This window comes from Nicotiana tabacum, chromosome 5 (genome assembly GCF_000715075.1).
Source record: "Nicotiana tabacum cultivar K326 chromosome 5, ASM71507v2, whole genome shotgun sequence".
Lineage (NCBI taxonomy): Eukaryota > Viridiplantae > Streptophyta > Magnoliopsida > Solanales > Solanaceae > Nicotiana > Nicotiana tabacum.
Genome location: NC_134084.1, coordinates 8064170 through 8090915, shown reverse-complemented (window position 1 = coordinate 8090915; position 26746 = coordinate 8064170). Strand labels below are relative to the sequence as shown.

Sequence of the window (26746 nt, the reverse complement as noted above, 5' to 3'; positions counted from 1 at the left end):
TGTAAAGATAAATCTGAACGAAAACACTATACAAAATCCGGAAAAATACTTCAATAATATATACTGGAATTCCAGTATAATATAACGGTCCAGTATATTATACTGGAACTTTTTGCGTTTTAGAGCTCCAGCATAATATGCTAGAAGTTCATATACAGGTGCACCGATCTCCAGTATATTATGCTGGAACTTTCCATGTTACAGCAAAATAGTGGCTATTTTTCAATGACGTTGCAAGCGTTAGCTATTTTTGAATGACCAGTCCGAAAACTGGCTAGCTCGTGCTATTTTTACATATTTTCGTTATTAAGTACATATAATGGGCCTACCAATTAAATTAGGAATGAGGCACAGCTGATTGATGTAAAAATAGCACGGTATAGCCAGTTTTCGGACTGGTCATTCAAAAATAGCCAGCGTTTACAAATTCAATGAAAAATAGCCACTATTTTGCTGCAACAGAGACCGGTCCAGCATAATATACTGGAGTTCGGTGCACATGTGTATGAACTCCAGCATATTATGCTGGACCGGTATACTTTGTTGGCTCCAGTATAATATACTGGAGACTGGAACACCGGTGCTCCAAACTCCAGTATATTATACTGGACAATTATACTTGCTGGAACTCTAGTATATTATGCTGGAGTTCTAGTGTACTTATGTTGGAACTCCATCATATTATGCTAGAATTCCAGCATACTTATCCTAGAACTCTAGTATAATATGCTGGAGTTCAAGCATACTTATGCTGGAACTCCAGTATAATATACTGGCGCATTTTCCGGATTTTGAACAATGTTTTCGCTCAGATTTATCTTTACATGAAAAGTGGCTAAATTTCGATTACTTTTGAAACTGGGCTATTTTTGAACGACCAGTTGTAAATCTGGCTATTTTTGAATTTCTCCCCTGATTGATTGCTACATTTTCCCTAAAGAATTAAAATGAGCATTATACTTTCAACTTTCAATGTTAGAACAAAGCTTAAAGTACCACTTTGCGTGAAAGTCACTAAACTTTATGATTAATAAAGCCTCACCTAGCCTAATCATGCTATAATGTAGCAAGATTACTATAATGGGAACTTATAGATGGAATCTTTACAGAAATAATTGCATAGATTATACGTGATTATATACATAGTATACATGAACTTTACATATAATATACATCCACATACTGTTTTTAGTTTAAGCGGCTAGGTGACCAACTATTTAGGTTAATTTTTCTCTATAGCTAAGTTGTGCGAACTCTTCATTTTTTATGTCGAACGCGTCTCGACACGACAGGAACGGATGCGGGATACATTTGGGATTCAGTAAACCAACTTGGGATATTTTGACCGGAGTCCATAGACAAATTAGTGGAGGAAATGATTTTTGATTTCTCAAAATAAAAGATAAAACACATTTAAGACACGGAAAATGGAATACCTTCAACATATTAGTTATAACAAAATATACATGTAAGTTATAACAAAATTATCTCTCAAAATTTAGAATATCTTCACAGCTCTAATTTTATAATTCTGAATTTTCTTAGCCGAATCCCAACGTCCGTATCCATACTTGGATTCGCACCCCCGAATCTTAAAAGTAAGATTTTGTTGAATCCGACTCTTGGATCCGTACCCGAATTTTATACCCGCACTCGAGTCCGAGCAACTTAGCTCTATAGATATTGAGAGATCATTGACAATCCAAATTAGTATCTCCTGACAGACATTAGCATATCATGTGCCATTGGACACAATGCCAATGCCTTTGTGTAAGCATAATCAATAAATACTCCCCCTATAAGCAAACACTGAACCATATAAAACTTCAAACTCGATAACGATGCCATTGTGTAATTATCCAAATCTTTGAAGAGGCATTCCCAGAATTTGAATTCAAAAGCAGATGAGACATTTCAATTATCCGCGTGATGGCGCTTTGAACTATCAAAAAAGGTAACAAATCTTGAAGGATAGTTTCTTTAGTGACAAGTTGGACTAGGAATGATCGATCGATCCACATACAACAAATATGTACAAAAGTACACATCAGAGTGTCATGATACATATCAAGATTCATTTCATCGGAAGGAAGTAAGTCAAAGCAACCTAAATTCTAGCAGCAGAGGAGTATCCTAAAGTTACTCTCAACATAACTTCTTACCTGACAAAACCTGGACATAAGCAACAAAATTGTCCGAAAGCACTGCTCAGGATCTTCTCACTTAGTTGAAGAGAGACAAAAGTTTAGACCCCTGCAAGTCGTCCATCTGATATCATGCATTGCATCAGTTAGAGAGCACATGAAAATAAACAACCAAACATGAAAGCCCCACCATAAACAAATGCACCCCCCCCCCCCCCCCACACACACACACACAAAAAAAAAAAAAAAAAAAAAAAGCCAAATTTACCCATCTACTTTAGAAAATAGCTTACATTTACCCTCCTTTATAGTTTGGGGCCATTCATACCCTTATCGTAACCTAATCGTTCTGTACTTGTCCTTGACATTAACGGAGCTCCAGCTTAGATTGAGTGGATTCCACGTATCAAAAGACTTCGGCACAACGGTCCAGATTTACCCTTCTAGTTTTGAATATGGTTTAAGAATGTCCTCCGTTATACTTTAGGCTGGAGTTCCACTACGGTCAAGGGCAAATACGAGACGATTTGCTAGCAAGAGTATGAATGACCCAGAAATATAGGGGGTAAAACTATGATTTTCTCCATTATAGGAGTATTTTTGACCCTTTTCTCTAAAATGATTACCAAAAAGTTTATAGGGGGGAAAGAAAGAGTGCAAAACACTCACAATATTATCCGAAGTTCCTCGGTCCTGCTAATGTTGTACATGATGAGATTACAACAAGGCTGTTAACAACTGATAATATTCTGCTGTATACTTAACCAAACTTATCGTCAACAATTTCAGCTCTTCTTATTTCTAGCTTCCGCTTTCCAATGTCTCCTACTGGGAATAGATTTAGGTGTTCCACTATTTTCCAGTGCAGTCAACGGTGAAGAAATAACATTACTTAATGCCACGTTTGCCGGTTGAACATGGGGTAAACATGGTTCTTGACTTCCACCAGTTGATGCTAAATCTGGTTTAACCGAACCATTAGAGCTAACTTCTTTCTGCCTCACCGCATGGGCCTTTCGGGCATCGCATTTCCATTTCCGCCCAGAGTAAACACGGGTGACAGACTCCCGGGACGCACTGCTCACCGGCATCACACATTTTCCAGTAGCAACATTCACTGGCATTACATATTCCCGGGGAGCTACATTTACTGGCACTGAAGAGTCCAGAGGAGCAACATCCACTGGCATTACATATTCCCGGGGAGCGACATTTACTGGCACTGAAGAGTCCAGAGGAGCAACATTCACTGGCATTGAAGAATCGAGAGGAGCAACATTCACTGGCATTGAAGAATCGAGAGGAGTAACATTCACCGGCAGTACACTATACTGAGGAGCAGCAATCACAGGCACCTCCACTGGCACTGAAGCTAATTGGTTTGAGCCCAACACCCTCATTGTATCAGCTTTAAGACGTTTCCTTTCTCTATATCTGCGTTGACGCTCTCGGTTTTTTAGCCTCCGAGCCAGAACGTCATCATTGATTGAGGTTTTCTGCCCATTATCCTGAGGCTTCTTCACGGGAACATCCATACTTGAAGTTCAATTAACGGTTCAAACTAACAAGAGACAAGAACAAGAATTTTCTTGACTTTCTAGCAAAATCTGCAGTAACCTCCACACTACCAAATAGTTGCTTATTCCAAGGAACCACCTCATAGAACAGTTCAAAAATATGACGTTTTAACCATTAGCTCAGAAAGTGAATCAAACATCAAATGCTTACAGTGACAAAGATGGGAACCCTGAAAATCTACTCTGAGAAGAGTACAAGACTTTAGGGGTTCAGCGTCTGTACAAGAAAATGTATTTGGCAATCATTTCTGAGAACTTAACGCCATAAACGCAACACCATAGATCAGTATGTCAAATAATATGTCAGGAAAACAGAGCCTCATCAGAACTTCCCTGAATGGCTGAATCTCGAGAGCGCCAAAAGAAGCTGAACAAAAGCACCTTCAGTCACTAGCTCATAGCTTCTGCGGGGTAAAGCAGCTATACTTCTGCCACACACCAATGCTTCCTACTGCACCTTAATTGTCGATATTTAGCATAAAACGATAGAAAACCTGGATATATCCCCTCAAAAGAATATGCTTTGCTTATAATCAAATGAAAATTACCAATTCCCCAGGCACACACCCATATAGATTAAGCCATTCATCTTGCAAAACATACTTAAATGACGGCCAAAGAGAACTAGTCCCCGTTAAAGAACCCAACTGGTGAAATACTACAAAATAATAACTCCTGTGTAATGCAGCAGTGAGGCCAATGTTAATGTCTAGGGCAATTCAACAGTCAAGCAGCATCTACAGAGAACTAATATACATCAGATACGTCCTGTACAAAAAAATTCAACCATCATTTACTGATAATTACTAAATGTTGACACATTGAATTAGACATGGAAGCTCAATTATTAAAACATCCAAATGTAATGATTCAAAAAACAAATTCACCACCGAACGAGATACAGTTGCCCATCATAGTTAAAAAATAAGCTTCAAAATTTCCCATTTCAAAGAAGTTGCTGCTTCCTGACTGCTAATTTTATATCGATTGCAGTTTCTTTTACGATGCTCAAACATTTGTTTAGATGATTTGACAAGCATCTCTCTAAATCTTCATATTCAGGAAAGACCTAATAAAATAATAGATGACAGAAAAACACTTCATTTCTAAGGCTAATAAGGACTTGCGTGAGTTGTACATTGTTGTAGTTTACTCCCATGATATTACTCATAAAACATAATCAAACGCTTTCCCACAGTAATAGGATAAACAGCACACTCCTAAAAAAGTGTGGTTCATCTCACATTGAAATTGAAAAAAAGAACTTATTTTAACAATTTCCTTCATCACCATAAACATTGTTCTTTATTTCCTAGATATTTTATTCAAGAACAAAACAAAAACAAATCATAACAATGCTACAACTTGTGAAAATGACATATATGCAGATCCCTTCAACCATTTCAGGCTAACTATCATACATATATTTACAGACCCTAGAAAAAAGGAACATCATACTTTCTTTTTCCACTATTTTCCCATCGTTATGCTCCCTCCCTCACTCCCTTTGTTCAAGTGGACTAGCAGAAGTTAATACTCATAAGAAGGACGACATTTGAAAGACATTTCCATGTCCCAACTTCAGCTTTATAGATACTTTTTTCCTTATTTTTCACTCAGTAGGGAACCAAGAATTCAACAGGTTTAGTAGATTCCAAATCTAATATGGAGGACGGAGGAAAAACAACTCAGCTAAAACCACCTAACAAAGACCACGCCGTATGATAGCAAAGATATTCTGTGACCTCACAAAATCAAACATGATACTCACCAATGAACTCCATCATCTCCAACTACTTATCTTCAGCAGAAAATTTTCTAGTTGAAAGCACAACAGAGTATTTGAGATATCAAAACAGCAAATCTTTGAAGAAGGAAAAGCATGCAGTGGACTGCCTAACAAGACAAACTGGAAGGGTGAACAAACTCGTGCAGCACATTAAGGACATAAAACTTTTTACACTTAAAAATTATGAGAACGCAGAGCTCCGATTAGTTGCTGCTTGACAGCTTGATGCTAACTTCTCCAAACCTTCTTACTCCGATTATGTAAATGCTGGGGTTGATTGGAATGGAATTATATATCTTTGCTGTAAATGGCATTTTTCCTCACAAGAACTAGTTAGTAGTTACTCATTCTTTATCCTAATCTTAGTAATTACGACAATTTGTTATCAAGTAAATGTAACTAGCTTATTCTAGTATAAATTAGCATAACTTTTCCAATTTGACACTTGACAGCAAAGTGAAAGGAGCAGACAACTTTTAGAATTAGAAATTCTCTACTCATGTAGTCCACTAACAACAACAAAAAAAAAAAAACGAGTGTAATCTCACAAGTGGGGTCTGGGGAGGGTAACGTCTGCGCAAACCTTACCCATACCTTGTGAAGGTAGAAAGGTTGTTTCCGATAGACCCTCGGCTCAAAGAACAACTATTCATGTTTATAAAATATCGCATGCTGATACTGATTACCATATCAGAAGCATTATATGCACATGTCATTATTTCTTTCAGTTTATAATCACAATAAATAAGACTAGTAAGTTCAACTTACACAAAATGTTAAGTCAACTGCTAGATTTGGCAAATAAAGTAAGTGAATATAAACAAAATTAAATTAAATTGGTGAGCAAATAATGGAATTTGTAAAGTGTGTCAAAAGCATGTAACAATAACCTGAAAGAGCAAAGCATATCCCACAAAATGGGAAATACAAGGTACAAGCTATTAAACATAAAGTACAATTACTCAAACATACAACCACATCCCATTGTGTTCTTGTTTCTTTTTTTCCCCTCAAATTTCAATTAAGACCCTTGATTAGAATCCTAGAGCATTTTTAATCAAGATCCAATACTTCTGAATTTCATGGTTTGTGAAAAAAAGATAATTTTTTTCCACATGCATAGCATATACAACCCAAAGAACTAAACAAACTCAGCTCAGTATTCATTAAAGTCTGCAACTTTACAGTGAAAAAAGAAAAAAGATTGCATTCTTAGCTTTTTCCCGCACTTATTTTATTGAAATTAAAGTAAGGCAACAAATAAAATGGACATAAGCTGAAAAAAAGGAGACTTATTTTCACATGCATAGCATATAAGACCCAAATAACTAAAGAAGTTCCTCAGCTCATTATTTGGGTGAGTGAAAATTTGCATTTTTTTTACAGAAAAAAAAAAAGAAAAGAAAAAGATTGCATTTTTTGTCTTCTCTGTTCTCAATTTTTTTTTTCTTTTTCTTTTATGAGGTGAAAAAGGGGCAGATTGAATTAAAGGAAGGAAAACAAATAAAATGAGCATAAACTGAAAACAAAAGGATAATACTTTGAGAAAAAAAAACAGGTAAAAAAGATGTACCTGAAATTGGGTTTTGGTGATGAAAGAGAGAGAGATCTGGAAACCCTAATTAGACTGTGTATGTAAGACGAACTAGAACAACGGCGTTTTTGGGCAGAGTATTCTGTCCTTTGGACTTCTGAATAAAAATAGTTTAATTAACATATATAATGAGATGCATACACAATTGGGGTGGTGGCGCAGTTGGCTAGCGCGTAGGTCTCATAGCTTCTGAGTAATCCTGAGGTCGAGAGTTCGAGCCTCTCTCACCCCATCCTCCTTTTTATATTTTCTCATTTGTATACTTTTCACTTTTCTCCCCTCTAACCAGCAACTTGTTGGTGTTTGAACATGAATTGGTTCATGTTTGGAAGAAACAAAAATATATTTATTGTTAAGTTAAAAGCGAGTATTATTATCCCACTCTCAACATTCGTTTTACTTGAGTTGAGGATCTACAGAAAGCAACCTCTCTAACTTTGTAAGGTACATATAAGGTCTGCGTACACACTACCCTTCCCAGGCTCTACTTATGTGATTACACTGGATTTATTTGTTAGTGTTGTTGTGTCAATTGTGGATCGTGATCTTACACAGTGATTCGTATGGTGTCCATAGTAGATCGGATGCCCATGCCCTACCTAAACCAATCATTATATTGGTCCCTAGGACTCATTGCCGGAAAGATTCGACTTTAACAGTGTGCAGGAAGTTTCGACCTCATGCGTCTCTTTTAGGGATGGAGGTAGGTAGGCTTGTGAAACTAATTTATTTTTTATTTTTCTTCCTTCTAGCCCTACTTTTTAGTAGGTATCTGGACATGTATTTGGTAATTGTTTGTACAAAAGATAACATTTAAATTGAGGTTGAAAAAGAGTATTTAAAATTTGAAATTGTGTTTGGACATAAAAATACAATTAAGATTTTGTTAGTAAAAACTTGAAAGAGTACAAGTTTGGCATATGCAAATGTCTACATTGTATGGTATATTTCCATCTTTTATTTCTCTTTGTTAATACTTTTCTTTGTCTTTCAAGTGTCTACATGAAAAAAACTACAAGTTTAACTGGTCGTGTATGTATTTGGCTGCCACGACCCAACTTTTCCTCTGTTTGAGTATCGTGATAGCACCTAGTCTTAGGGACTAGGTAAGCCTAACTCATACTGAAATACCACAATAATAAATGAAATTTATCAGTCTTGAAGCAAATATCTCTACAAAATTTATAATTTTCAATACCCGGTAGTACAAGTCATAAGCTATACAGAGTTTCGCTACAACTTCTAAACACAACCGTATGGAAATAAGTACAACAGTGTGAATATAAAATAGGAAGGTGACTCCGAAACTTGCGAATGCAGCAACAGGTTTACCTTGAGTCTTCTCGGCAAGAATCCGCTCAGCTACTAATGATCAATACCTAGATGTGCAAACAAAAATGTGCAAAAGTATAGTATGAGCACACCACAGCGGTGTCTAGTAAGTATCAAGACTAACCTCGGTGGAGTAGTGACGTCAAGACACTCACTGGTCTAATAAGCAGAACAAGTATAAGTATAGAAACAACAGAACATATTATCTATATAAACACTACGCGATATGGCTAACAACACAATAATTGCAATAAGGAAGGAAAAACAGTAAGTAACAGCGAAACACTATGATAAGAACACAGAAACGTGAACGAAAATACAACCCAAATCCGAAATCACAAGTACAGCAAAGACAAGTCATAACTCAGCAATTACGACAATTTTTCACATTTGGTTTTAGCTAGCAAACTTCAATCGATTAGTCAAATCGTTCAAGTGATAAAAATGTTTCGAAATATACTTCGTTCGAATAAATGTTCTTCTTTCAAAATAAATACTTTTCGAGTATGATCTTCTCAAATAAATAACCTTCGAATATAAGTCACCCTCTGACACCTCATCTCATAATTATACAATACGGGTCTCAATACCTGAACCCTAACATTTGGTATCCTGTGCTCTTATCACACCACATAATCATACTGACAACTCACGTACCAAATAGAGCCATTCTCACATGGAAGGCAAATAAACAAAGGTGTGCGTCTATACTCGACAATACCAAGAAGCCTCCTGTCTGATTAGGGTGCTTAGCCATATGTATACTTGTGCAAGTGTCCTAACATAGTTCATACCAGCTAGTGAGTATAAGGAATAGTACGGACATCACATATAATGTTTACACAGGGATAGGATCAATGAAAAAATATCTCAAAATACAGTGATTTTAATAGGGTATCTCCCAGGATATCATCCCGTAGTCCCAAATATAAATGTGCAGAGGATCTCCCGGGATATCGTCCCATAGTCCAAATCGTAAATATGTAGGGGAATCTCTGGGAATATTGATCTATAGTCCCAAAGTAAATATCTAGTACAAGGAGATCTCCCGTGGTATCGTCCCGTAGCCCCAATTATAAATGTGCAGGGGGATCTCCTGGAATACCGATCCATAGTCCCAAAGTAAATATCCAGTACAGGGGTATCATCCCATAGTCCCAATTATAAATGTGCAGGGGGATCTTCCAAAATACCGATCCATAATCCCAAAGTAAACATGTAGGGGGATCTCCCGAAATACCATTTCGTAGTCCCAAAGTAAACATGCAGCACAACCAACAAAAACAACAGTTATAGCACAACAGAAAACTCTTACATAACCATAATACTTATAACAACAACAATGATAATAATATAAGGTAAGACAAGTAAATCAACTCAAGGACTGTAAATCACAAGGAAACGGTAGAACCGGCTCACAAGGAATAACCACAGAAAAGAATGTTGGCATAAAGGGAACAGTTCAACAACGGAAAAACTAACATGTAGCAACGATCCCACAATATACAAGTCAATAACAAGGAAATCAACACGAGTCAGGTAGTTCCAAATAAGGGTAAATCAACAAAGATATAAGTTATCTAAACTCCTTTTAAGGTTGGACAATTTCGAGGATATTCGACAATTCAATTAAGGAAAGATGATCTTAGCTTCACTTAAGACTAAACAATTTTAGGAAGGATAATAATAATTACTCAAATAAGATAATCAGCTATGAAAAGATAGCATGGCAATAGGAAAGGCGAAATTCTTCAATTAAATCAAATAGGAGTCAGTTAGGCAATAAGGGTGAATCATGAAGCAATTAATTCTAATTAAGCATGTAGAGGTGAAACTAGTGAATAGGAAACTCAGTCATGCCAAGAACACATTCATACACAGTGAATATAAATACCTAAGAACCCTAAAAGGCTAATTTTCCACAAATAAGTCCGAGCACGCACTCGTCACCTCGCGTACACGAACTACAATCAACATAGAAGACTCAAATCCTAAGGGAAAGTCCCCCACAAAAGGTTAGGCAAGATGCTAATCCCCGACTTGCTCCAATTTAATCCACTAGTAGGCCTTTTTCCTCGATTATCCAATTCTGAATGGCTCGAATCTAGCCAAAATAATTCGATACAGTCAACAAAAGTTGTAGAATCAATTTCATAAGAAAATACTACATTTTTCAATAAAAATCCGAAATTAACTCAAAATTCACCCATGGGGCCCACGTCTCGGAATCCGACGAAAGTCACGGAATATGAAAGCCCATCCATTTACGAGTCTAACCATACCAAAATTACTAAATTTTGATAATATTTCGACCTCCAAATCCTCAAATCTATCCAAGAGGGTTTTCAAACTTTTCCAACTTAAATCACATATTAAATGCTAAAATTAGTAATAGATTCAGGTAATCTAACCAAAATTGAGTTAACAACACTTACCCCGTTGTTTTCTCTGAAAATTCCTCGAAAAATCGCCCCACCGGAGCTTTCTTGGTCCAAAAATGGAAGAATGGGACGAATTTGTACTTTATTCTGCTGCCCAGGGGTTTGTTCTTCGCATTCGCGACCCTTCTCTCGCGTTCGCGATGAACAAATTCCTCGTCAGCGATTTCCAAACTCATTCCAGACAGCCTTTAGTATAATAGCCATAACCCTTTGCACACAACTCTTATTGACAAATGGTTTGATGTTCTGAAAACTAGACACCAAGGGCTATAGTTTCACAGGTTTCTCATTTCCTGAATCCTTATATATTGTGAGATATAAGCTTCCAAAGTCAACCCTGTGCAATAAAGATTTTCGAACTCTCCCCGGACATCCTATAGTGTAACTACCATAACTTTTTGTACACAAATCTAAATGCCAATTAGTTTATATTTCTGAAAACTAGACACAAAGGGTTACAACTTTTATTTTTGGATAATCTCCAAATTCCTTATAGATTGTGAGATATGAGCCTCCGAAGTCACACTTGTGCAACCAAGATTTCCTTCTTCGCGAACGCGAGAGTCTCTTCGCAAACGCGAAGAACAAACTTCCAGAAGCTAAATTCTTCTTCGCGAACGCGAAAGGCTCCTCGCGAACGCGTTGAACAACACCAAATATTAGAAAATCAGCGTCCAAAGTAGCCAAAAATGTTCCAAAACACACCCGAGTCCCCCGAGACCCCGTCTAAACACACAAACAAGTCATATAACCTAACACGGACTCGCTCGAGGTCTTAAATCACTTCAAACAACGCCGAAACAACGAATCACACCATGAATCAAACTTAGGAACTCTTAAATCTTCCAACTCCCAAAACTTGCGTCGAAACCTATCAAATGAACCCGGAATGACGCCAAATTTTGTAGACAAGTCCAAAATGACATAATGGAGCTGCTCCAACTCTCGAAATCGCATTCTGACCCCGATATCACAAAAGTCAACTATGTGTCAAACTTCTCCATTTTCCAAAGTTCAACTTTTTCACCTTTCGCTGAAATGCCTCAATTACCCTATGGACCTCGAAATCTGAATCCGGACGCACGCCTAAGTCTAAAATCGCCATACGAAGCAGTTGAGATCACCCAAAACCCATTACGGGGCCGTTTACTCAAAAGTCAAATTCCAGTCAAATTCTCACCGCTTAAACTTTCAAAACTAGATTCCTTCTTCCAATTTGACTCTAAATCAGTTAACTGAATTCAACCATGCACGCAAGTCGATACTCATATTATTAAGCTGTTCCAGACCTTATGCCGCTAAACAAAGCTTAATTTCTCAAAACGACCGACCGGGTCGTTACATCCTCCCCCTCTTAAACCAACGTTCGTCCTCAAACGTGCCAGGATTCACCTCGAAGCCCTCAAATTGATGAATGCACACTTACAACATACACCTGCGGGTGACCCCACGTCACCCCTATCCACATAAACCTGACGACACCATATCAACTGAAATTTAGCCTTTCTACCAATACCAATAAGCCTTAGAGCCAAAATTCTCACCTTCCATTCATTTCCAAGAGACCTAATTCTAAATCCATATCCGGTACCAGTCTCGACCAGCTGCATCAACTCGTGCCAACACCAATAAAGTACAACCACACAAAATAACATATCACACATAGGACCACAGTAACATTTCTGATCGTAATATCCGCCCGAATCAAATCCAGCACCGGCCATAAGCCTCATATTCAATAGGAACCCGTTTCAAACCTCCACAACATTGATGATGATGCAAGAACAAAAAGACCTCATAACCAAACACCCAAATCAACAAGCCACAACCAACACCACTGGACACACACCCCACAAGCTAAAATTTAAGAAACACATAACGAAAATGACTAAACATGTAAAGAGAAACACATAAAAAAAACTATCAAACAAGCCCGACAGGCACAATTTTCTATTAGTACTAACCTACAAAACAATATATCAAGAAAATAATCAAAGCATATGAACAAATCACAAGGATCTCATACTGATATAACTTCTACCGCAGTACACAACCCGGTTCAAATACATGAAATCACATGAAATCACGAGGGTCCTACCCTCCACTCTGAATCACAAGTAGGGTGTACATCAAACCAGCTGAAACCTTTCACTAGATTAGTTCTGTCAACAAAATTACAACACGTGCTGGCTCCTACACCGGTAGAGCATAAAAATCACAGCTCGTAGCCAAAAATACTCATAAATAACATCAAACCTACCAAAATGGACAACAATAATTTACTATTAGTCTTATAACTCTCGACAATGACTAGAAACAGACGATAGACATGACTATCACTCATAGAACCTCCCAACAGGGTAATTACATAAACAGAGTACTTATCATGAAATGTACCCATAAGTGGAGCAACAAATAGAGGAACTCACCCCGATAAGTAGAACTATAATGAACTACGGATGGTGCTCCTCTATAATAAACCAGAGGCATACCTGAATGACATCATCTGGCACAGCGGCCCCAAGCCTACTATATGAAACACATCAACAGGCCGGGCCTTCCCCTCTTGGGCACCCCCACTCACCTGAATACCTCGTTGTGACACATCTACTAGAAATCTAGGGCAATCTCTCACCATATGGCTAGTATATCCACACTCAAAGCAACCCCTCTACTGACATGGCTGTGGGAACTGTGTGGTACGGGTACTCTGAGACCCATGAACACCTGAATCACTATGTGAAACCTGAAGCACAAACTGAACTGGCTGACCCATGAAACCCCTACCATATCGCACATTGCCTCCAAAATAAGGACGAACAGACCTCTCTAGTCTACGAGGCCTCCTTGCCCCCCTGTACTGGATATTTACTTTGGGACTACAAATTGGTATTCGGGGAGATCCCCCTGCACATTTATAATTGGGGCTACGGGACGATACCCCGAGAGACCCCCCTGTACTGTATATTTACTTTGGGACTACAGATCGATATTCCGGGAGATTCCCCTACATATTTACGATTTGGACTACGGGACGATATCTTGGGTGATCCTCTGTACATTTACATTTGGGACTACGTGACAATATCCTAGGAGATCCACTATTAAAATCACTGTATTCTGAGTTGTTATTTTCATTGATCTTATCCCTGTGTAAACATTATATATGTTGTCCGTACTATTCTTTATACTCACTAGCTGGTATGAACTATGTTAGAACACTTGCACAAGCATGCACGTGGCTAAGCACCCCTAATCAGATATGATGCTTCTTGGTATTGTCGAGTATAGACGCACACCCTTATTTATTTGTCTTCTAATCACGCTCAACTATGCCTTATAAAAAGGACACGCGGATGTTGCAAATATAATCTGAGTATTTAGCCCAGAGTCGAACCCACAATGAATTAACCTATCAATTATTTCTCGTTAGACTTACTAAATTTCACGAAATCAACTTCCCAAACGTTGTAAATAACAATTGAGGGTATTTCTACTAACTACAAATGAATGTAACTAAGCAACTAAAAACTAACTATGATTGAGTTGTAAACAATTAAGAGAGGTTATAAGGTTATGATTTCCCCTATTGATGGAATCCCTTCCGATTATGCTTCACATAGAATCACCAAATCATCTCTATCAATCATGAGCACTCCTATTACCGTAAATATCTCCCGAGTAATCATGATAATTTACTAGACGCACTCTCCCGAGATACGCTAGTTGGCTTTGTTTATTACAACTCACTTTAGATTGCACCCAAGTCTTCGTTATCCCTAATCCTGCCTTTAAACCCGTAGTTATTGATCCCTCATATACTTTGAGAGTGGTGTTGTTCAATAATTACCTAAATATGCACTCTCTCCCAAGTTATGCACACTAAATAGGCACAGCTAATTGAGGATCCTGTCAATTAACTACAACAAGCACATAGTTGAACAAATAGAGATTAAATCAGACAAACTATATTAACATAACAAAAAGTTTATCCTTCAATAGGTTCCATCAAAACCTTAGACTAAATATTTAGCTGCTCATACTATGGTTCATCATAACAATATTTAAATTCATTACAAATCATAAAAACAAAAGGAGGAAAGGAAGAACTCGATGTTGAATTATCCTCCTTCTATCTTGCCTCTCCTTTTCTTGAAATAAGCTATGAAAACCTTGATAATGATCTCTTGGGCGAGCTAGACCTTCTATAGGTTAAGTGGATTTGCCCCCGAACGTCCAATTTTACCCCTGAAATTTATTTTTCCGGAATTGGGCTAGCGCGGTCACGCTAATGGACGCGCTAGTGACCGCGTATATGCCCTATCATTCTGCCTCGACCATCTAGGCTAGCGCGGACGTGCTAGTCCAGGTTTTCATTTCATCACTTCTTTCTCTCGTCTTCCCACGTACTCAGCTCCAAGGGGCTTTTCTTGCTTCAATTTAGCTCCAATCATAGTTTTAAGTCCTCATGCATGCTACGCACTCCTGCAACGTGCGAAATTCACAATTAGATCCAATTTAACATCATTTAACTATATTATAGCAGTGAAACATAATCAAGCTGGGGCATAAACAATCGCCAAATTACATAAATCTAGCCTATTATCAACACCCCACACTTAAATCATTGCTAGTCCTCGAGCAATCCACCATACTCTATAAAGGTTCCTTCACTAAGCATTATTCCCTATCGCATCACACCAAGAACAAATCACATAAGTTATGCCTAGTAGTGAACAACATTCGCCTCAAAAATCAACTCTCACATGTCGTGCATTATTCATACTTACTCAAATTACTCTACACAGAAGTCAAGACTTGCCGTTCCTTCATGAATCACATGCTCTCACATCACACCAAAGAGTAGTTCCACATATAATGATATATAGAACAATTAGGAACTTAGATAAACAAAATTCGCTCACTCTCAAAAAGAACATTCACATGCCACAAAGATGCACCATAGGCTTGCCCGTAGTGTACTACTCTACTACTCGAGCCCACTCAGTCTAAGATCAATAGGACTTCACTTGGTTGTAATGTAGGCTAAGGGACGGGTAGGATATATTTGGATATAGTGACTAACCTCCCTAAGCACTTTTAATACAATTACATTAACATTCAAAACCATACTTATGTCAACTAAACACTCCACCACTTTTTATTTACAACAACCCTATCCATTAGGTGCAATTGTAACAAACCACCACTTATCGATTACTACATTTACTCTTTTTTTTTCTCTAAGTGGCGCTTATTCTTTTCCTTTTCCAAACACTGCACTTTCTCTCTATTTCAACGGTTCTACTCAAAAACCAAACCACCACCCCACACTTTTGCTTTTGCATAATTTCAACACCATTCAAGTGCTTATGGGAGGTAAAAGGGTTCCAACAGAAGGCTATTCAACCCTTGGGTAAGTTTCGCATTGTGGTTGCCAAAGAAACAGGCTTATAGGCTCAACGGGGTTAACTAAGATGTATTACAGTTAGGTGGGTTTACTTTATATGTCTGGCTCAATAAAGAAATGCCTATATCACTTCTAAGACTGAATAAAACTACTATTTCGCTTTGCAAACACACGGGGCAAGTTCTAGACATCAAATATGAATCATGGAATACAGTAAAACTCACACACACATGGCATATGACTCATTCCAGATTGGTTTATCAAGACACTCTCTTCTGAGTATTCAAGTCAGTGACAAACATACAGTTTAAGGCACTTTAGCAAGAATCAACCATTGAGACTAAGCGTTACACTTTAGTGTCTATTGTGTTCAGGTGTAGCAACGCTAAGGGTTTCTCTTTCGATTTTAGCTCGTAGCCCATTAATCCTAACTAAAAACTAAAAAAAAACTAACAAAAACTACTTACACCCAGTTCAAGCTAAACCCTTGGAAAAGAACTGTGGCCCAAAGAAAAACCAAGAGGGAGTTACTACACTACCTAAAAAAAAAATCTTTTTGGTCTTTTCTCTAGGCTTACTTCCCTCAAGAAAATTGTCTAAAGGATCCGTCATCAGGAAGAGTCTCCATATTTCCCTTTTTTTTCTTCGACTTAGTCCCTCAAGAACCTCGCCGAAAGAGATCCGTCGTCGGGACAAGCCACTTACCTAATGAAACTATTACTCAAAATATCACAAACAATCAAAGCAAACCAAAGAAACATCAAACAGTCAATTTGTATAATTACATACATACATTGAAGTATCCCCCACCCCACACTTAAAATGTAGACATGTCCTCATGGCATAAAAATTTAAAGAATAATGAGGTAAAGAAACTTCCCTGAAATATCACTCCTGATTGGAGACGATGTCTGGGTTCACATTGCACGCACGACCCAGAGCTCTCAGCTAGCCTAAGAATTTCATCTCCGACTTCACCTGCCGGTCAGCCACCGCATCTACACGGACACCCAAATCAGTGACTGAGGTATGCAACCCAGCCACCTCCTGCTCCAAAGCGGTGAAACGGGACAACCGGGCAGCTCCAGAAGATGTTTTAGTCCCCGATGGTACTGTAGCTGCTGCACTGTGCTCATGGGCCTGTGGTTCTGCCCCCACGTCCTCCTGATCGGCCTCCTCTTCCTCCGAGTCATCAGAGCCACTACTATCCTCCCCACCTGCTGCCGCTGTCTCCTTACCTGTGGTTTCCTTGTCAGCCCGGAATTTGCGGTCTTTTGGTACTAGCCCATCCACAGCTAGATTTTTGGGCACCCGAGCTTCCCTGCAAAGCTTAGTAACCAAAGAAGGGAAAAATAACCCATACTTTTTGACTGGACAGTGGATGAACATTTCCTCATGCATCAATCTGGACATATCGAAGTTGTGACCATTGATGAAGCACCAAATCAAAGCTGCTCGGGGCCCATTTACCTCTGTAGTATTGGAGGACGAAATCAGACGGTTGTTAATAAGATACAGCCAGTACTTCCCTTCAAAGGTTAGTGCCGAGGAGTGAAACTTCTCACCATATTTCATCTAAACCACCTCATTCCCTGGTACACAGATCGTTTCAAAGAACCTCCCCCACTATGTGTGTCCTCGGCCATACCCCTCATAATAGTCATCATAATGATCCATAGGAGGGGCAGCTGGTACGTCGTCCGTATCGCCTCAATAGATGCATTCACCGCCTTTCGGCACGCCGTGACTACGCCATTGTCATGCTCTTTCACATTGGCATAAAACTCTCTAACAACCATTACATTGCCCTCGCCTGGCTTGTTAATGAAAGTTTGCAACCCCCGCCTCACCAGCTCAGTGTACATGCAAGGGCAGTGTAGCTAGACCGATCCTATGTCAATACCCCTCTCCGGAATTGACTTTTTAGAAGCCTTATCCGTAAAGCGGTCCTGAGCCTTGGCAGAGACAAATCTATTGCTATCAAAGGGGCTCGTAGGGGCTGCCCTGCGCATCTTGGACGAGCCAGCTTGGCTGCTAGAAGAGGCACCTGTGGCGCAACATTTCCGAGATGGATCCATAGTACTTGAAAAACGGGAGCACATTAGCACAGCCCAACACAAAATTGTGACGCAATGCGGTTACTCAGACTTCACACGCATAAGTGATCACCACTACATATAACGTTCATTGAGGCCTTTCTACAAACACCTTGTGGGCATTAGGCACTCACAACCCATTCAAAGCATTTGACCACCCCAAAAGCACTACAACGTACCCACAAGCACAACTAATTCACGCTCTAACTCTACCAACCATTCTATCCACAGTTACAACAACATCTACTATAGAATTTGACTAAACAAAGGCAAGAGCAACAAAAAAAAACGAAAATCAGAGAAAAAGAAAAAAAGAACAAAATGGTACCTAGAAGGCATACCTGTAGTGGGAGAGTGTTAGGAGAAGCGAAGAAGAAGAGAGGGGAGTGTGCTTGAGACTTGGGGAAGGTAGGGGTGGGAATTTTTGAAGCAGTTGGGAGTTGAAGGAGAAGGGTTGGGGAGGGTTTTTTTGTTTTGTTTTTTCTTTGATTTGTGGCAATTTGGGGCGTTGGGTTTGGAAATAAAGAGGGGGGAGGGTTATTAGAGGGGGGGGGGGGGTAATTTAGACTAAGGGAAAAAAAGGAAAAATTAACATAAAAAAGTTAAAACAAATCAGAAAATATATCACAAAACTCGTCAGATTTTGGGCCGAACTAGCGCGGTACGAATGCGGCTGCGCTAGCCCAAACAGAACACAATGCAATATGCACAGCCACTAGCTTGATCGCACTAGTAGCGTGGCTAGTAGCGGGTTCACGAGCGCGGACGCGCTAATATTTTTTTGAGCCCAGGCAGAATGTTTGCCTATATGCGCGGGCTGTAGCGTGGGCGCGCTCCTGGGCGATTTTTTATTTTTATTTTTTCATGTTTTTCACCTGTTCTTACCACTTTCGATGGCCTTATCACTCGCCCATTATCACCTGCATTGGTTAGCACGTCCTAAAAACTCACAATTAACAACGACTACTATCGTTAGGTTGCTTCCTAACCAGCGCCTTAGTTAATGTCATGGCACGACGATTACAACAATTCAATGGGTTGCCTCCCATGCAGCGCCTAATTTAACGTTGTCACACCTCCTTTTTACCTGCGCCCGCAGGGGCGTAGGGGAGTTTTTCTAATTAAAGGACAATCGAAACAGAATTTGTTATTATTTATTCAGAGTCGCCACTTGGGAGATTAATGGTGTCTCAAGTCACCGGTTGAATCCCGGACCGAGGAAAATATGACTCCGTTAACAGTCCGCGAACCAGAAATCCGAGTAAGGAATTCTGTTAACCCGGGAGAAGGTGTTAGGCATTCCCGAGTTCCGTGGTTCTAGCACGGTCGCTCAACTGTTATATTCGGCTTAATTATCTAATTTTAGTACATGTTCAAACCTATGTGCCTTTTTAGCCTTAACCGCTTTTATTTAGTTTTAGGAAGATTGCAACGTTATTAAAACATATCTTGAACCACGTCACATAAATGCACCCGTGGTCTTTGATATATTTTAATACTGTTGAGATTTGGATTTGGGTCACATAAATGCGCACCCGATTTAAGAAGGTAATATTATTAAATGTCGGGCCTAAAGCAACTAGCGTATTATTAACTTTGGGGGAGGTCATGAGATTCGCTAAATGGTACATCCCGAGGTCTAAAATATTTTTACTATAATTAAGGTGGCCACGCAATGTATGATATTGGTTTGGCGCGGCGCACCTCATTTATTTTAAAGCCAACCTAAACGAACTATGATTTTTCTATTAAGTATTATCTCTAAAAGGGCCCTAATTAATTAGCATTGTTTAATAAACCATCATTGAAAGTATTACATCACAATATTAAATCAAAAAGATTTAATGAACAATCTAGTATCTTCAGCAGATTGGGCTTCAAAATCAGCCCAAAAGAAGGAGAATTGTTTAACCTTACAAGAGGGGAAGGGCTGTCTGACGCTGGGCCTTAAGCAGATTCAGGCCCAGATCTTGTTCAAACAGAGGCTGTCATGTTTAGGCTCCTAAATGAGCCTAGATCCCGTACTGATTTTATTTGAATCTCAGCCTACTGATTTTAACTCACAACGGGCTCAATTATTGGTGAACACATAATCATGCTAATTTCAACATGCTAACTTTGAATCATCACATGCACATTCACTGATTCATACACGGTTAACCAAACATGATGAATCTGTCACACAGTTAAAATGAGTAAAACAAATTCATTTTTGGCAGGCACTTCAATTCAAATCTGTTGTGGCTAAGCAACACACATTGATTGTTTGACGAAACAAAAGCAAATTTGTTGAAACTGAACTCAAAGTTATTTGAATCTGCATAACTGGTGACTTTTCTCTTCATTTTAAATGACCTACACGTTAGGTAACTTTTGAATCTCGATTTGGAATTCACCAGTGATACTAGAATACGTAAAACCACGGCTTAAAATCTTCGTCGAACTGTGAATTCATTAATTGAATCGCAGTTCTTCGGCAGCACTCATATCTCATAGATACTCTGATGTAGAGTATGAGATGAGTAATTCCAGTCAATATAAGTTCTAAAATACTGATTGTTTATAGGAAATCAAAATACACTTAGGACTAAACGAATGAAGCAACATACAGACAATTCGAGTTTGAACAGTCCAATTATACAAACGCTACAAAGTTTCAAGTAAACGTGACTGCTTTACACTTTTAAACCAAAACAGAACAGAAAAAATTCAGAGATCAACTCAAACAGCACTTTATCATTTAATCTCCAAATCAGACCTACATTGATCCTTTACAGTTCATACGAGGTCAAGGGGAGTACCTGGATTGGAGCAAACAGAAGAATAAAGAGGAAGTCAGCAGCAGTAATACGAGCAGCAATACAAACATCAAACCACAAACAGCCCAGCAACATATGCAGCAAACCCAGGTGAATTTGAAACCAGTTAAAACCAGAACACTCAAACTTAAACAGCTCAAACGACCTCAGAAATGAAATCAGAAAAAAAAACACTACTGCAACACTACACCCAAACAAATCTCAAGCTGTCTTAAAACCTGTTTTTGTATTCAAACTTTGAACTCCTTTCTCTCTCTTTTCAGATTCCTCTTTTTCAATCCTTTCCCCCCTCCTTAGATTGCCCCTCTCTTCTCTTATACCCAAACACTGACCCTGCCAGCCTGTAAGAACACTAGGCAGAATTCTTTAACTAATTCTGCCCATGATCTTCTTTTAGTACCCCACTAGAGTATGTTTTCCCCATTACCCCTTGTCTTTTCCTTATTTAATGTTCAAACAGGCATGGGCAACATATTTTAATCAATCCCTTTTAAGCCTTCCCCTACCATTATGTTTTGTTCCCTATTAGTACTTAAACAAATGCATTAATTTAATGTTACCTTAGCACTTACTGGATAGAACACTTAAATTTAAAGTCCAAATTACCCCCTTGATGCCCTAAACTATTATCCTACATGAACCCCTTTCAATATGTACCAAACCCTTCAGCTATAACCAATTCAAACTATCAAATTCCTAACAACTGACTCCTAACTCAACTGGACAGATTACAAAACTTCAGATTTGAAAGACCAGTAGACCTCCTGATGACCAACTAGGCAGGTAATCAACAGTATGAATTGCAAACAAAAGGAATCACACACTATAGAACAAGTTTTAATTCACAACAGTTTTGACTAAACCCAACTACTCTCAACATGAGCCTGCAATTAGAGATGAGGCAAAACAAGTGTCATGAAAAGAAACCTGATTAATAGCACAAGTCTAGATTCAAACAATCATGAACCATTTCCTAAACATTAGGTCTATTGTACAGGCCAACATCCCTGATTAAGGAATCATAATGACAAAGTAATTGGTAGCCTGACCTTAAACCAAACTAACCGGACACAAATTAGACCAGTTCTTGACAAATTCAACTCGCAAACTGGCCTAAATTGGAACTTAGACTACTGACCATAATTCAAATGGGAAATTCATGCAAATTTATAGAAGAGGAAGGGACAGAGTAAACAAACGAAACTGCAAGAGTGAACAATCAAAACTGAACGTAAAAGACTTACCCGAATCACAACTCGATTAAAAACCTCGAGGATCTTCCCACTTTAAAGCCGAGATAGACTTTAACCATGTGTTTTTGAAGGAAAACAACATGGCTAAAGTCAGTCTCTGACTCAAAATTCATGGAACCTGGCCTGCCTAACTTCGATCTGGAATCTGAGCTGCCCCACGATGATTTAAAAAGAATTGATCAAGGATTCATGGTGAGGGGGTCCAGGAGATCACATGGAGTGAGTTTGGGGGCTATTGCGTAAGCTAGGGTTTTGCTCGAACCTTCGATTGAAGATTCAAAGCGTCTGGTACTGATTCGAAGAAAACTGATTCGGGATTTGGAAAGAGGATGTCATGGGGAGGCTGTGGTGTAATTTTGGGGTTAATCGAAGAAGGTGAGGTTTTTGCACGATCTTCGATTGAAGATTCGAGGAGTTGTAGTATGATTCGAGGCTAATGGAGTGTGGAATCAGAGAGGGGGGAGCAGGGTGGTTCAGGGGTGTATTTCTGGGATTGTTTGGCCACCGTCCGCCGCCGTGGGCGATTTCCGGCGTGCGGAAGGCGGTGGTGTGTGGTAGTGTGTGTTTTGGTCTCTGAAGAGACGAGAGAGGAGTGAGGGCTAGAAGGGGGTGGGGTTCGTTTGGATCCCTTATATACATACGTGGGGATTGGATCCAAGCCGTTCGATCAAGTGAGATCAATGGCTTGGATCAATTCCCTTATAGGAAATGATGTCGTTTGGTTTCGTTGGGGGACTGGGTCGATCCGGGGACAAATGGGTCGGGTTGTGGGGATTGTGCTGAGGCGTTGGATCAAAACGATTCAACGGTTGGGATTTGTTGATCCTGAAACGCTGTCGTTTCGATTGAGCTGATGGCAGACTAGGTTAGGATGGGTATTGGGGTGTTTGAATTGGGTTGTAAGGATTTGGGCCTTTGGAATTTAAATTAATTTGGGCCCAATTCTGATTTCTTTTTCTATTTTTTGTTCTTTTCTACTTATTTCCTTTTTAATTCCTAAATTACAACCAAATTCCTAAATTAAATCATAAAATCGACAATTAACTTAAAATATTAATTAACTCTTAATAATAATTATCACACGAAATTAAACACCAATAAAGATAAAATCACACAATTTGGATATTAAATGCTAAAAATGCAAAGTACATATTTTTGTGATTTTTCCATTTTGTAAAATAAATTGTTTAATTAATTCCTAAATTGTAAAATTAAATCCTAAATGCACATGCAATACATATTTTTGTATTTTTCTTAATTAAAGTAGAAATAAACATGCACAGACAAAATACAAATAAATCACAAACAACACAAAATCATTTTATTTTGAATTTTTGGAAGTAGTTCTCGTAGGGCAAAAATCACGTGCTCACAAACGTCATGGCACGATGCAGACAAACGTATTTAAGGCTCGGTCGACCTCTGAGGTTCCGTCAGGTGGATCTCTGACACTTCCTTTGGTTCTTTCATGCCTATGTATAGCTTCAACCTCTGCCCATTGACTCTAAACGTGTGAGAGTCTTTATCTGAGGCAATCTCTACAACCCCTGAAGGGAATACTTCAACCACTCGAAATGGACCAGACCATCGTGACTTAAGCTTACCAGGGAACAACCGTAATCTTGAGTTATAGAGCAATACCATGTCCCCGGGTTTGAAATCTCGCTCAACAATGTTTTGGTCGTGAAACTACTTCATTCTTTCCTTGTACAACCTTGTGCTCTCAAGAGCAAGATGTCAGAACTCGTCAAGCTCATGCAATTCAGTGATTCTTGTTGTGCCCGCAGCCTCAGTGTCTAGGTTCAGTTGTTTCAGTGCCCACCAAGCCTTATGTTCAAGTTCCACCGGTAAGTGACAGGCCTTCCCAAACACCAACTTATATGGGAACATACCAATTGGTATTTTAAAAGCAGTTCTATAAGCCAAGAGTGCATCATCTAGCTTTTTTGCCCAATCAGTTCTTGTGGCGTTTACAGTTTTGGTCAATACACTCTTTATCTCTCTATTAGACATTTCCACCTGTCCACTGGTCTGTGGGTGATAAGGGGTAGCCACCTTGTGGCATACATCATACTTTGCTAGCAACTTCTCGAAGGCTCTATTACAGAAGTGGGTGCCTCTGTAATTGATAATCGCTCGCGGTGTCCCAAAACGGGTGAATATGTTCTTCTTCAAAAACCCCACCACCACTCTTGCATCATTAGTAGGCAACACTGCAACTTCTATCCATTTGGACATGTAATCCACAACAACAAGTATGTACTTATTGCTAAAGGAGCTGACGAAGAGTCCCATGAAGTCAATCCCCCAGACATCGAACACTTCCACCTCTTGAATCGGGTTCATGGGCATCTCATGGCGATGAGAAATGTTCCCGGTTCGCTGACATTCATTGCAGCCCTTCACCCATTGGTGCGCATCTTTAAACACTGTTGGCCAAAAGAATCCGGCCTCTAGCACTTTCGCAGCTGTCCTGACCCCTCCAAAATGTCCTTCATAAGCCGATGCGTGACAAGCCTGCAAAACAGAAAATTATTCTATCTCGGGGACACATTTCTGGATCATATTGTCAACACATATTCTAAACAGATAAGGCTCATCCCAATAATACATGCGGCAATCATGATAAAACTTTTTCTTTTGTACAGATGAAAGGTCATGGGGAACTATACCACTAGCTAGGTAATTTGCATAGTGTGCATACCATGGCACTCCCTCGAGGCTAGTAGCAAGCAACTGCTCATCTAGAAAGGTTTCCAGAATATCTTCAACCTCAACTAAGTTTTCAGCTCCCTCAAGTCGCGATAGATGGTCAGCGACTTGGTTTTCTGTGCCCTTACGGTCAGGAATTTCGAGGTCGAATTCTTACAGTAGCAGTACCCAACGAATCAGGCGTGGTTTAGACTCCTTCTTCTCAATCAAGTACTTGAGAGCTGCATGATCAGTGTATACAATTATCTTAGAGCCAATCAGGTATGATCTGAACTTGTCTAAATCAAACACCACAACCAACATCTCCTTCTCAGTCATCGTGTAGTTCAGCTGGGCTCCACTTAGCATTCTACTAGCATAGTAGATTGGGTGCATTAGCTTGTCTTTTCGTTGTCCCAGTACTGCCTCCACTGCGTAGTCACTGGTGTCACACATGAGTTCGAATGGTTTCTCCCAGTCGGGGGCAACAATGATGGGTGCTGTGACTAGCCTCTTTTTCAGCTCCTCGAATGCTACCCTGCAATCATCAAAAAACAAGAAAGGGTGATCTTTTTCTAATAACTTACAGAGAGGGTTGGCAATTTTTGAGAAGTCTCTTATGAATCTCCGATAGAAAACGGCATGCCCGGGGAAGCTCCTGATTGCCTTGACTGAAGTTGGAGTGGGGAGCTTTGCTATCACATCCACTTTAGCACAATCCACCTCAATTCCTTTGCTTGCACCCGGTACCCCAAGACTATGCCCTCTTGTACCTTGAAATGGCACTTCTCCCAATTAAGAACCAGGTTAGTCTCGATACACCGTTTCAGCACACGAGTCAGATCCATAAGGCACTCATCAAATAAGTTCCCCACCACTGAGAAATCATCCATGAATACATCCATTATGTCCTCCACCATGTCAGTGAATATGGTCATCATGCATTTTTGGAATGTGGCGGGTGCATTGCATAGGCCAAAGGGCATCCTCCAAAAGGCATAAATGCCATACGGGCAAGTAAATGAGGTCTTCTCTATGTCCTCTGGTGCAATGGAGATCTGATTGTACCCTGAGTACCCATCCAAAAAATAGAAGTGTGACCTCCCTGCCAAACTGTCTAACATCTGATCAATGAAGGGAAGTGGGAAGTGGTCTTCCCAGGTGGCTAGATTTAACTTTCTATAATCCATGCAAATTCTCTGGCCCGTGACGGTTCTCGTAGAGATAAGTTCATTATTATCAGTTTTTACTGCCATCATGCCCCCTTCTTAGGCACACATTGAACCGGGCTAACCCAACTGATGTCAGAGATTAGGAAAATAATTCCCGCATCTAGCCACTTTATCACTTATTTCTTCACCACTTCCTTCATATTGGTGTTAAGCCTTCTTTGGTGTTCCCTGGAAGGTTTGTACCCCTCTTTCAGCAGAATCTTATGCATATAGTAGGCGGGACTGATCCCCTTTATGTCTGCCATGGTCCACCCAATGACAGTCTTACACTCCTTGAGTACCTGCAAGAGTTATTTTGCCTGCACATCTAACAAACTAGATGAGATAATAACAGGTAATGTGGATTTAGGTCCAAGGAACTCATACCT

At 39.4% G+C, this 26746-nt stretch overlaps 1 protein-coding gene and 1 non-coding gene across 3 annotated transcripts; one reads left to right on the top strand and one right to left on the bottom strand.

Annotated features, from left to right (window-relative positions):
- Window positions 1-1991: 1991 nt before the first annotated feature.
- LOC142181096 (uncharacterized) lies at window positions 1992-7213 on the bottom strand. 2 transcript variants are annotated; one of them, XM_075253300.1, is made up of 3 exons: window positions 7084-7213; window positions 2814-4489; window positions 1992-2268 (listed from the first exon to the last, which is right to left on the bottom strand). In XM_075253300.1, exon 2 carries the CDS (start codon window positions 3677-3679, stop codon window positions 2930-2932), a length of 750 nt encoding a protein of 249 aa, XP_075109401.1. In that variant the 5' UTR covers window positions 3680-4489; window positions 7084-7213; the 3' UTR covers window positions 1992-2268; window positions 2814-2929. The 2 variants fall into 2 exon arrangements, with proteins under 2 accessions (XP_075109401.1, XP_075109402.1); XM_075253301.1 differs by lacking the exon at window positions 7084-7213 and adding an exon at window positions 5493-5641.
- A 38-nt stretch (window positions 7214-7251) lies between these two features.
- TRNAM-CAU (transfer RNA methionine (anticodon CAU)) lies at window positions 7252-7336 on the top strand. Its single transcript is given in 2 exon segments — window positions 7252-7289; window positions 7301-7336. It is a non-coding gene; the product is annotated as a tRNA-Met (tRNA).
- Window positions 7337-26746: the final 19410 nt, after the last annotated feature.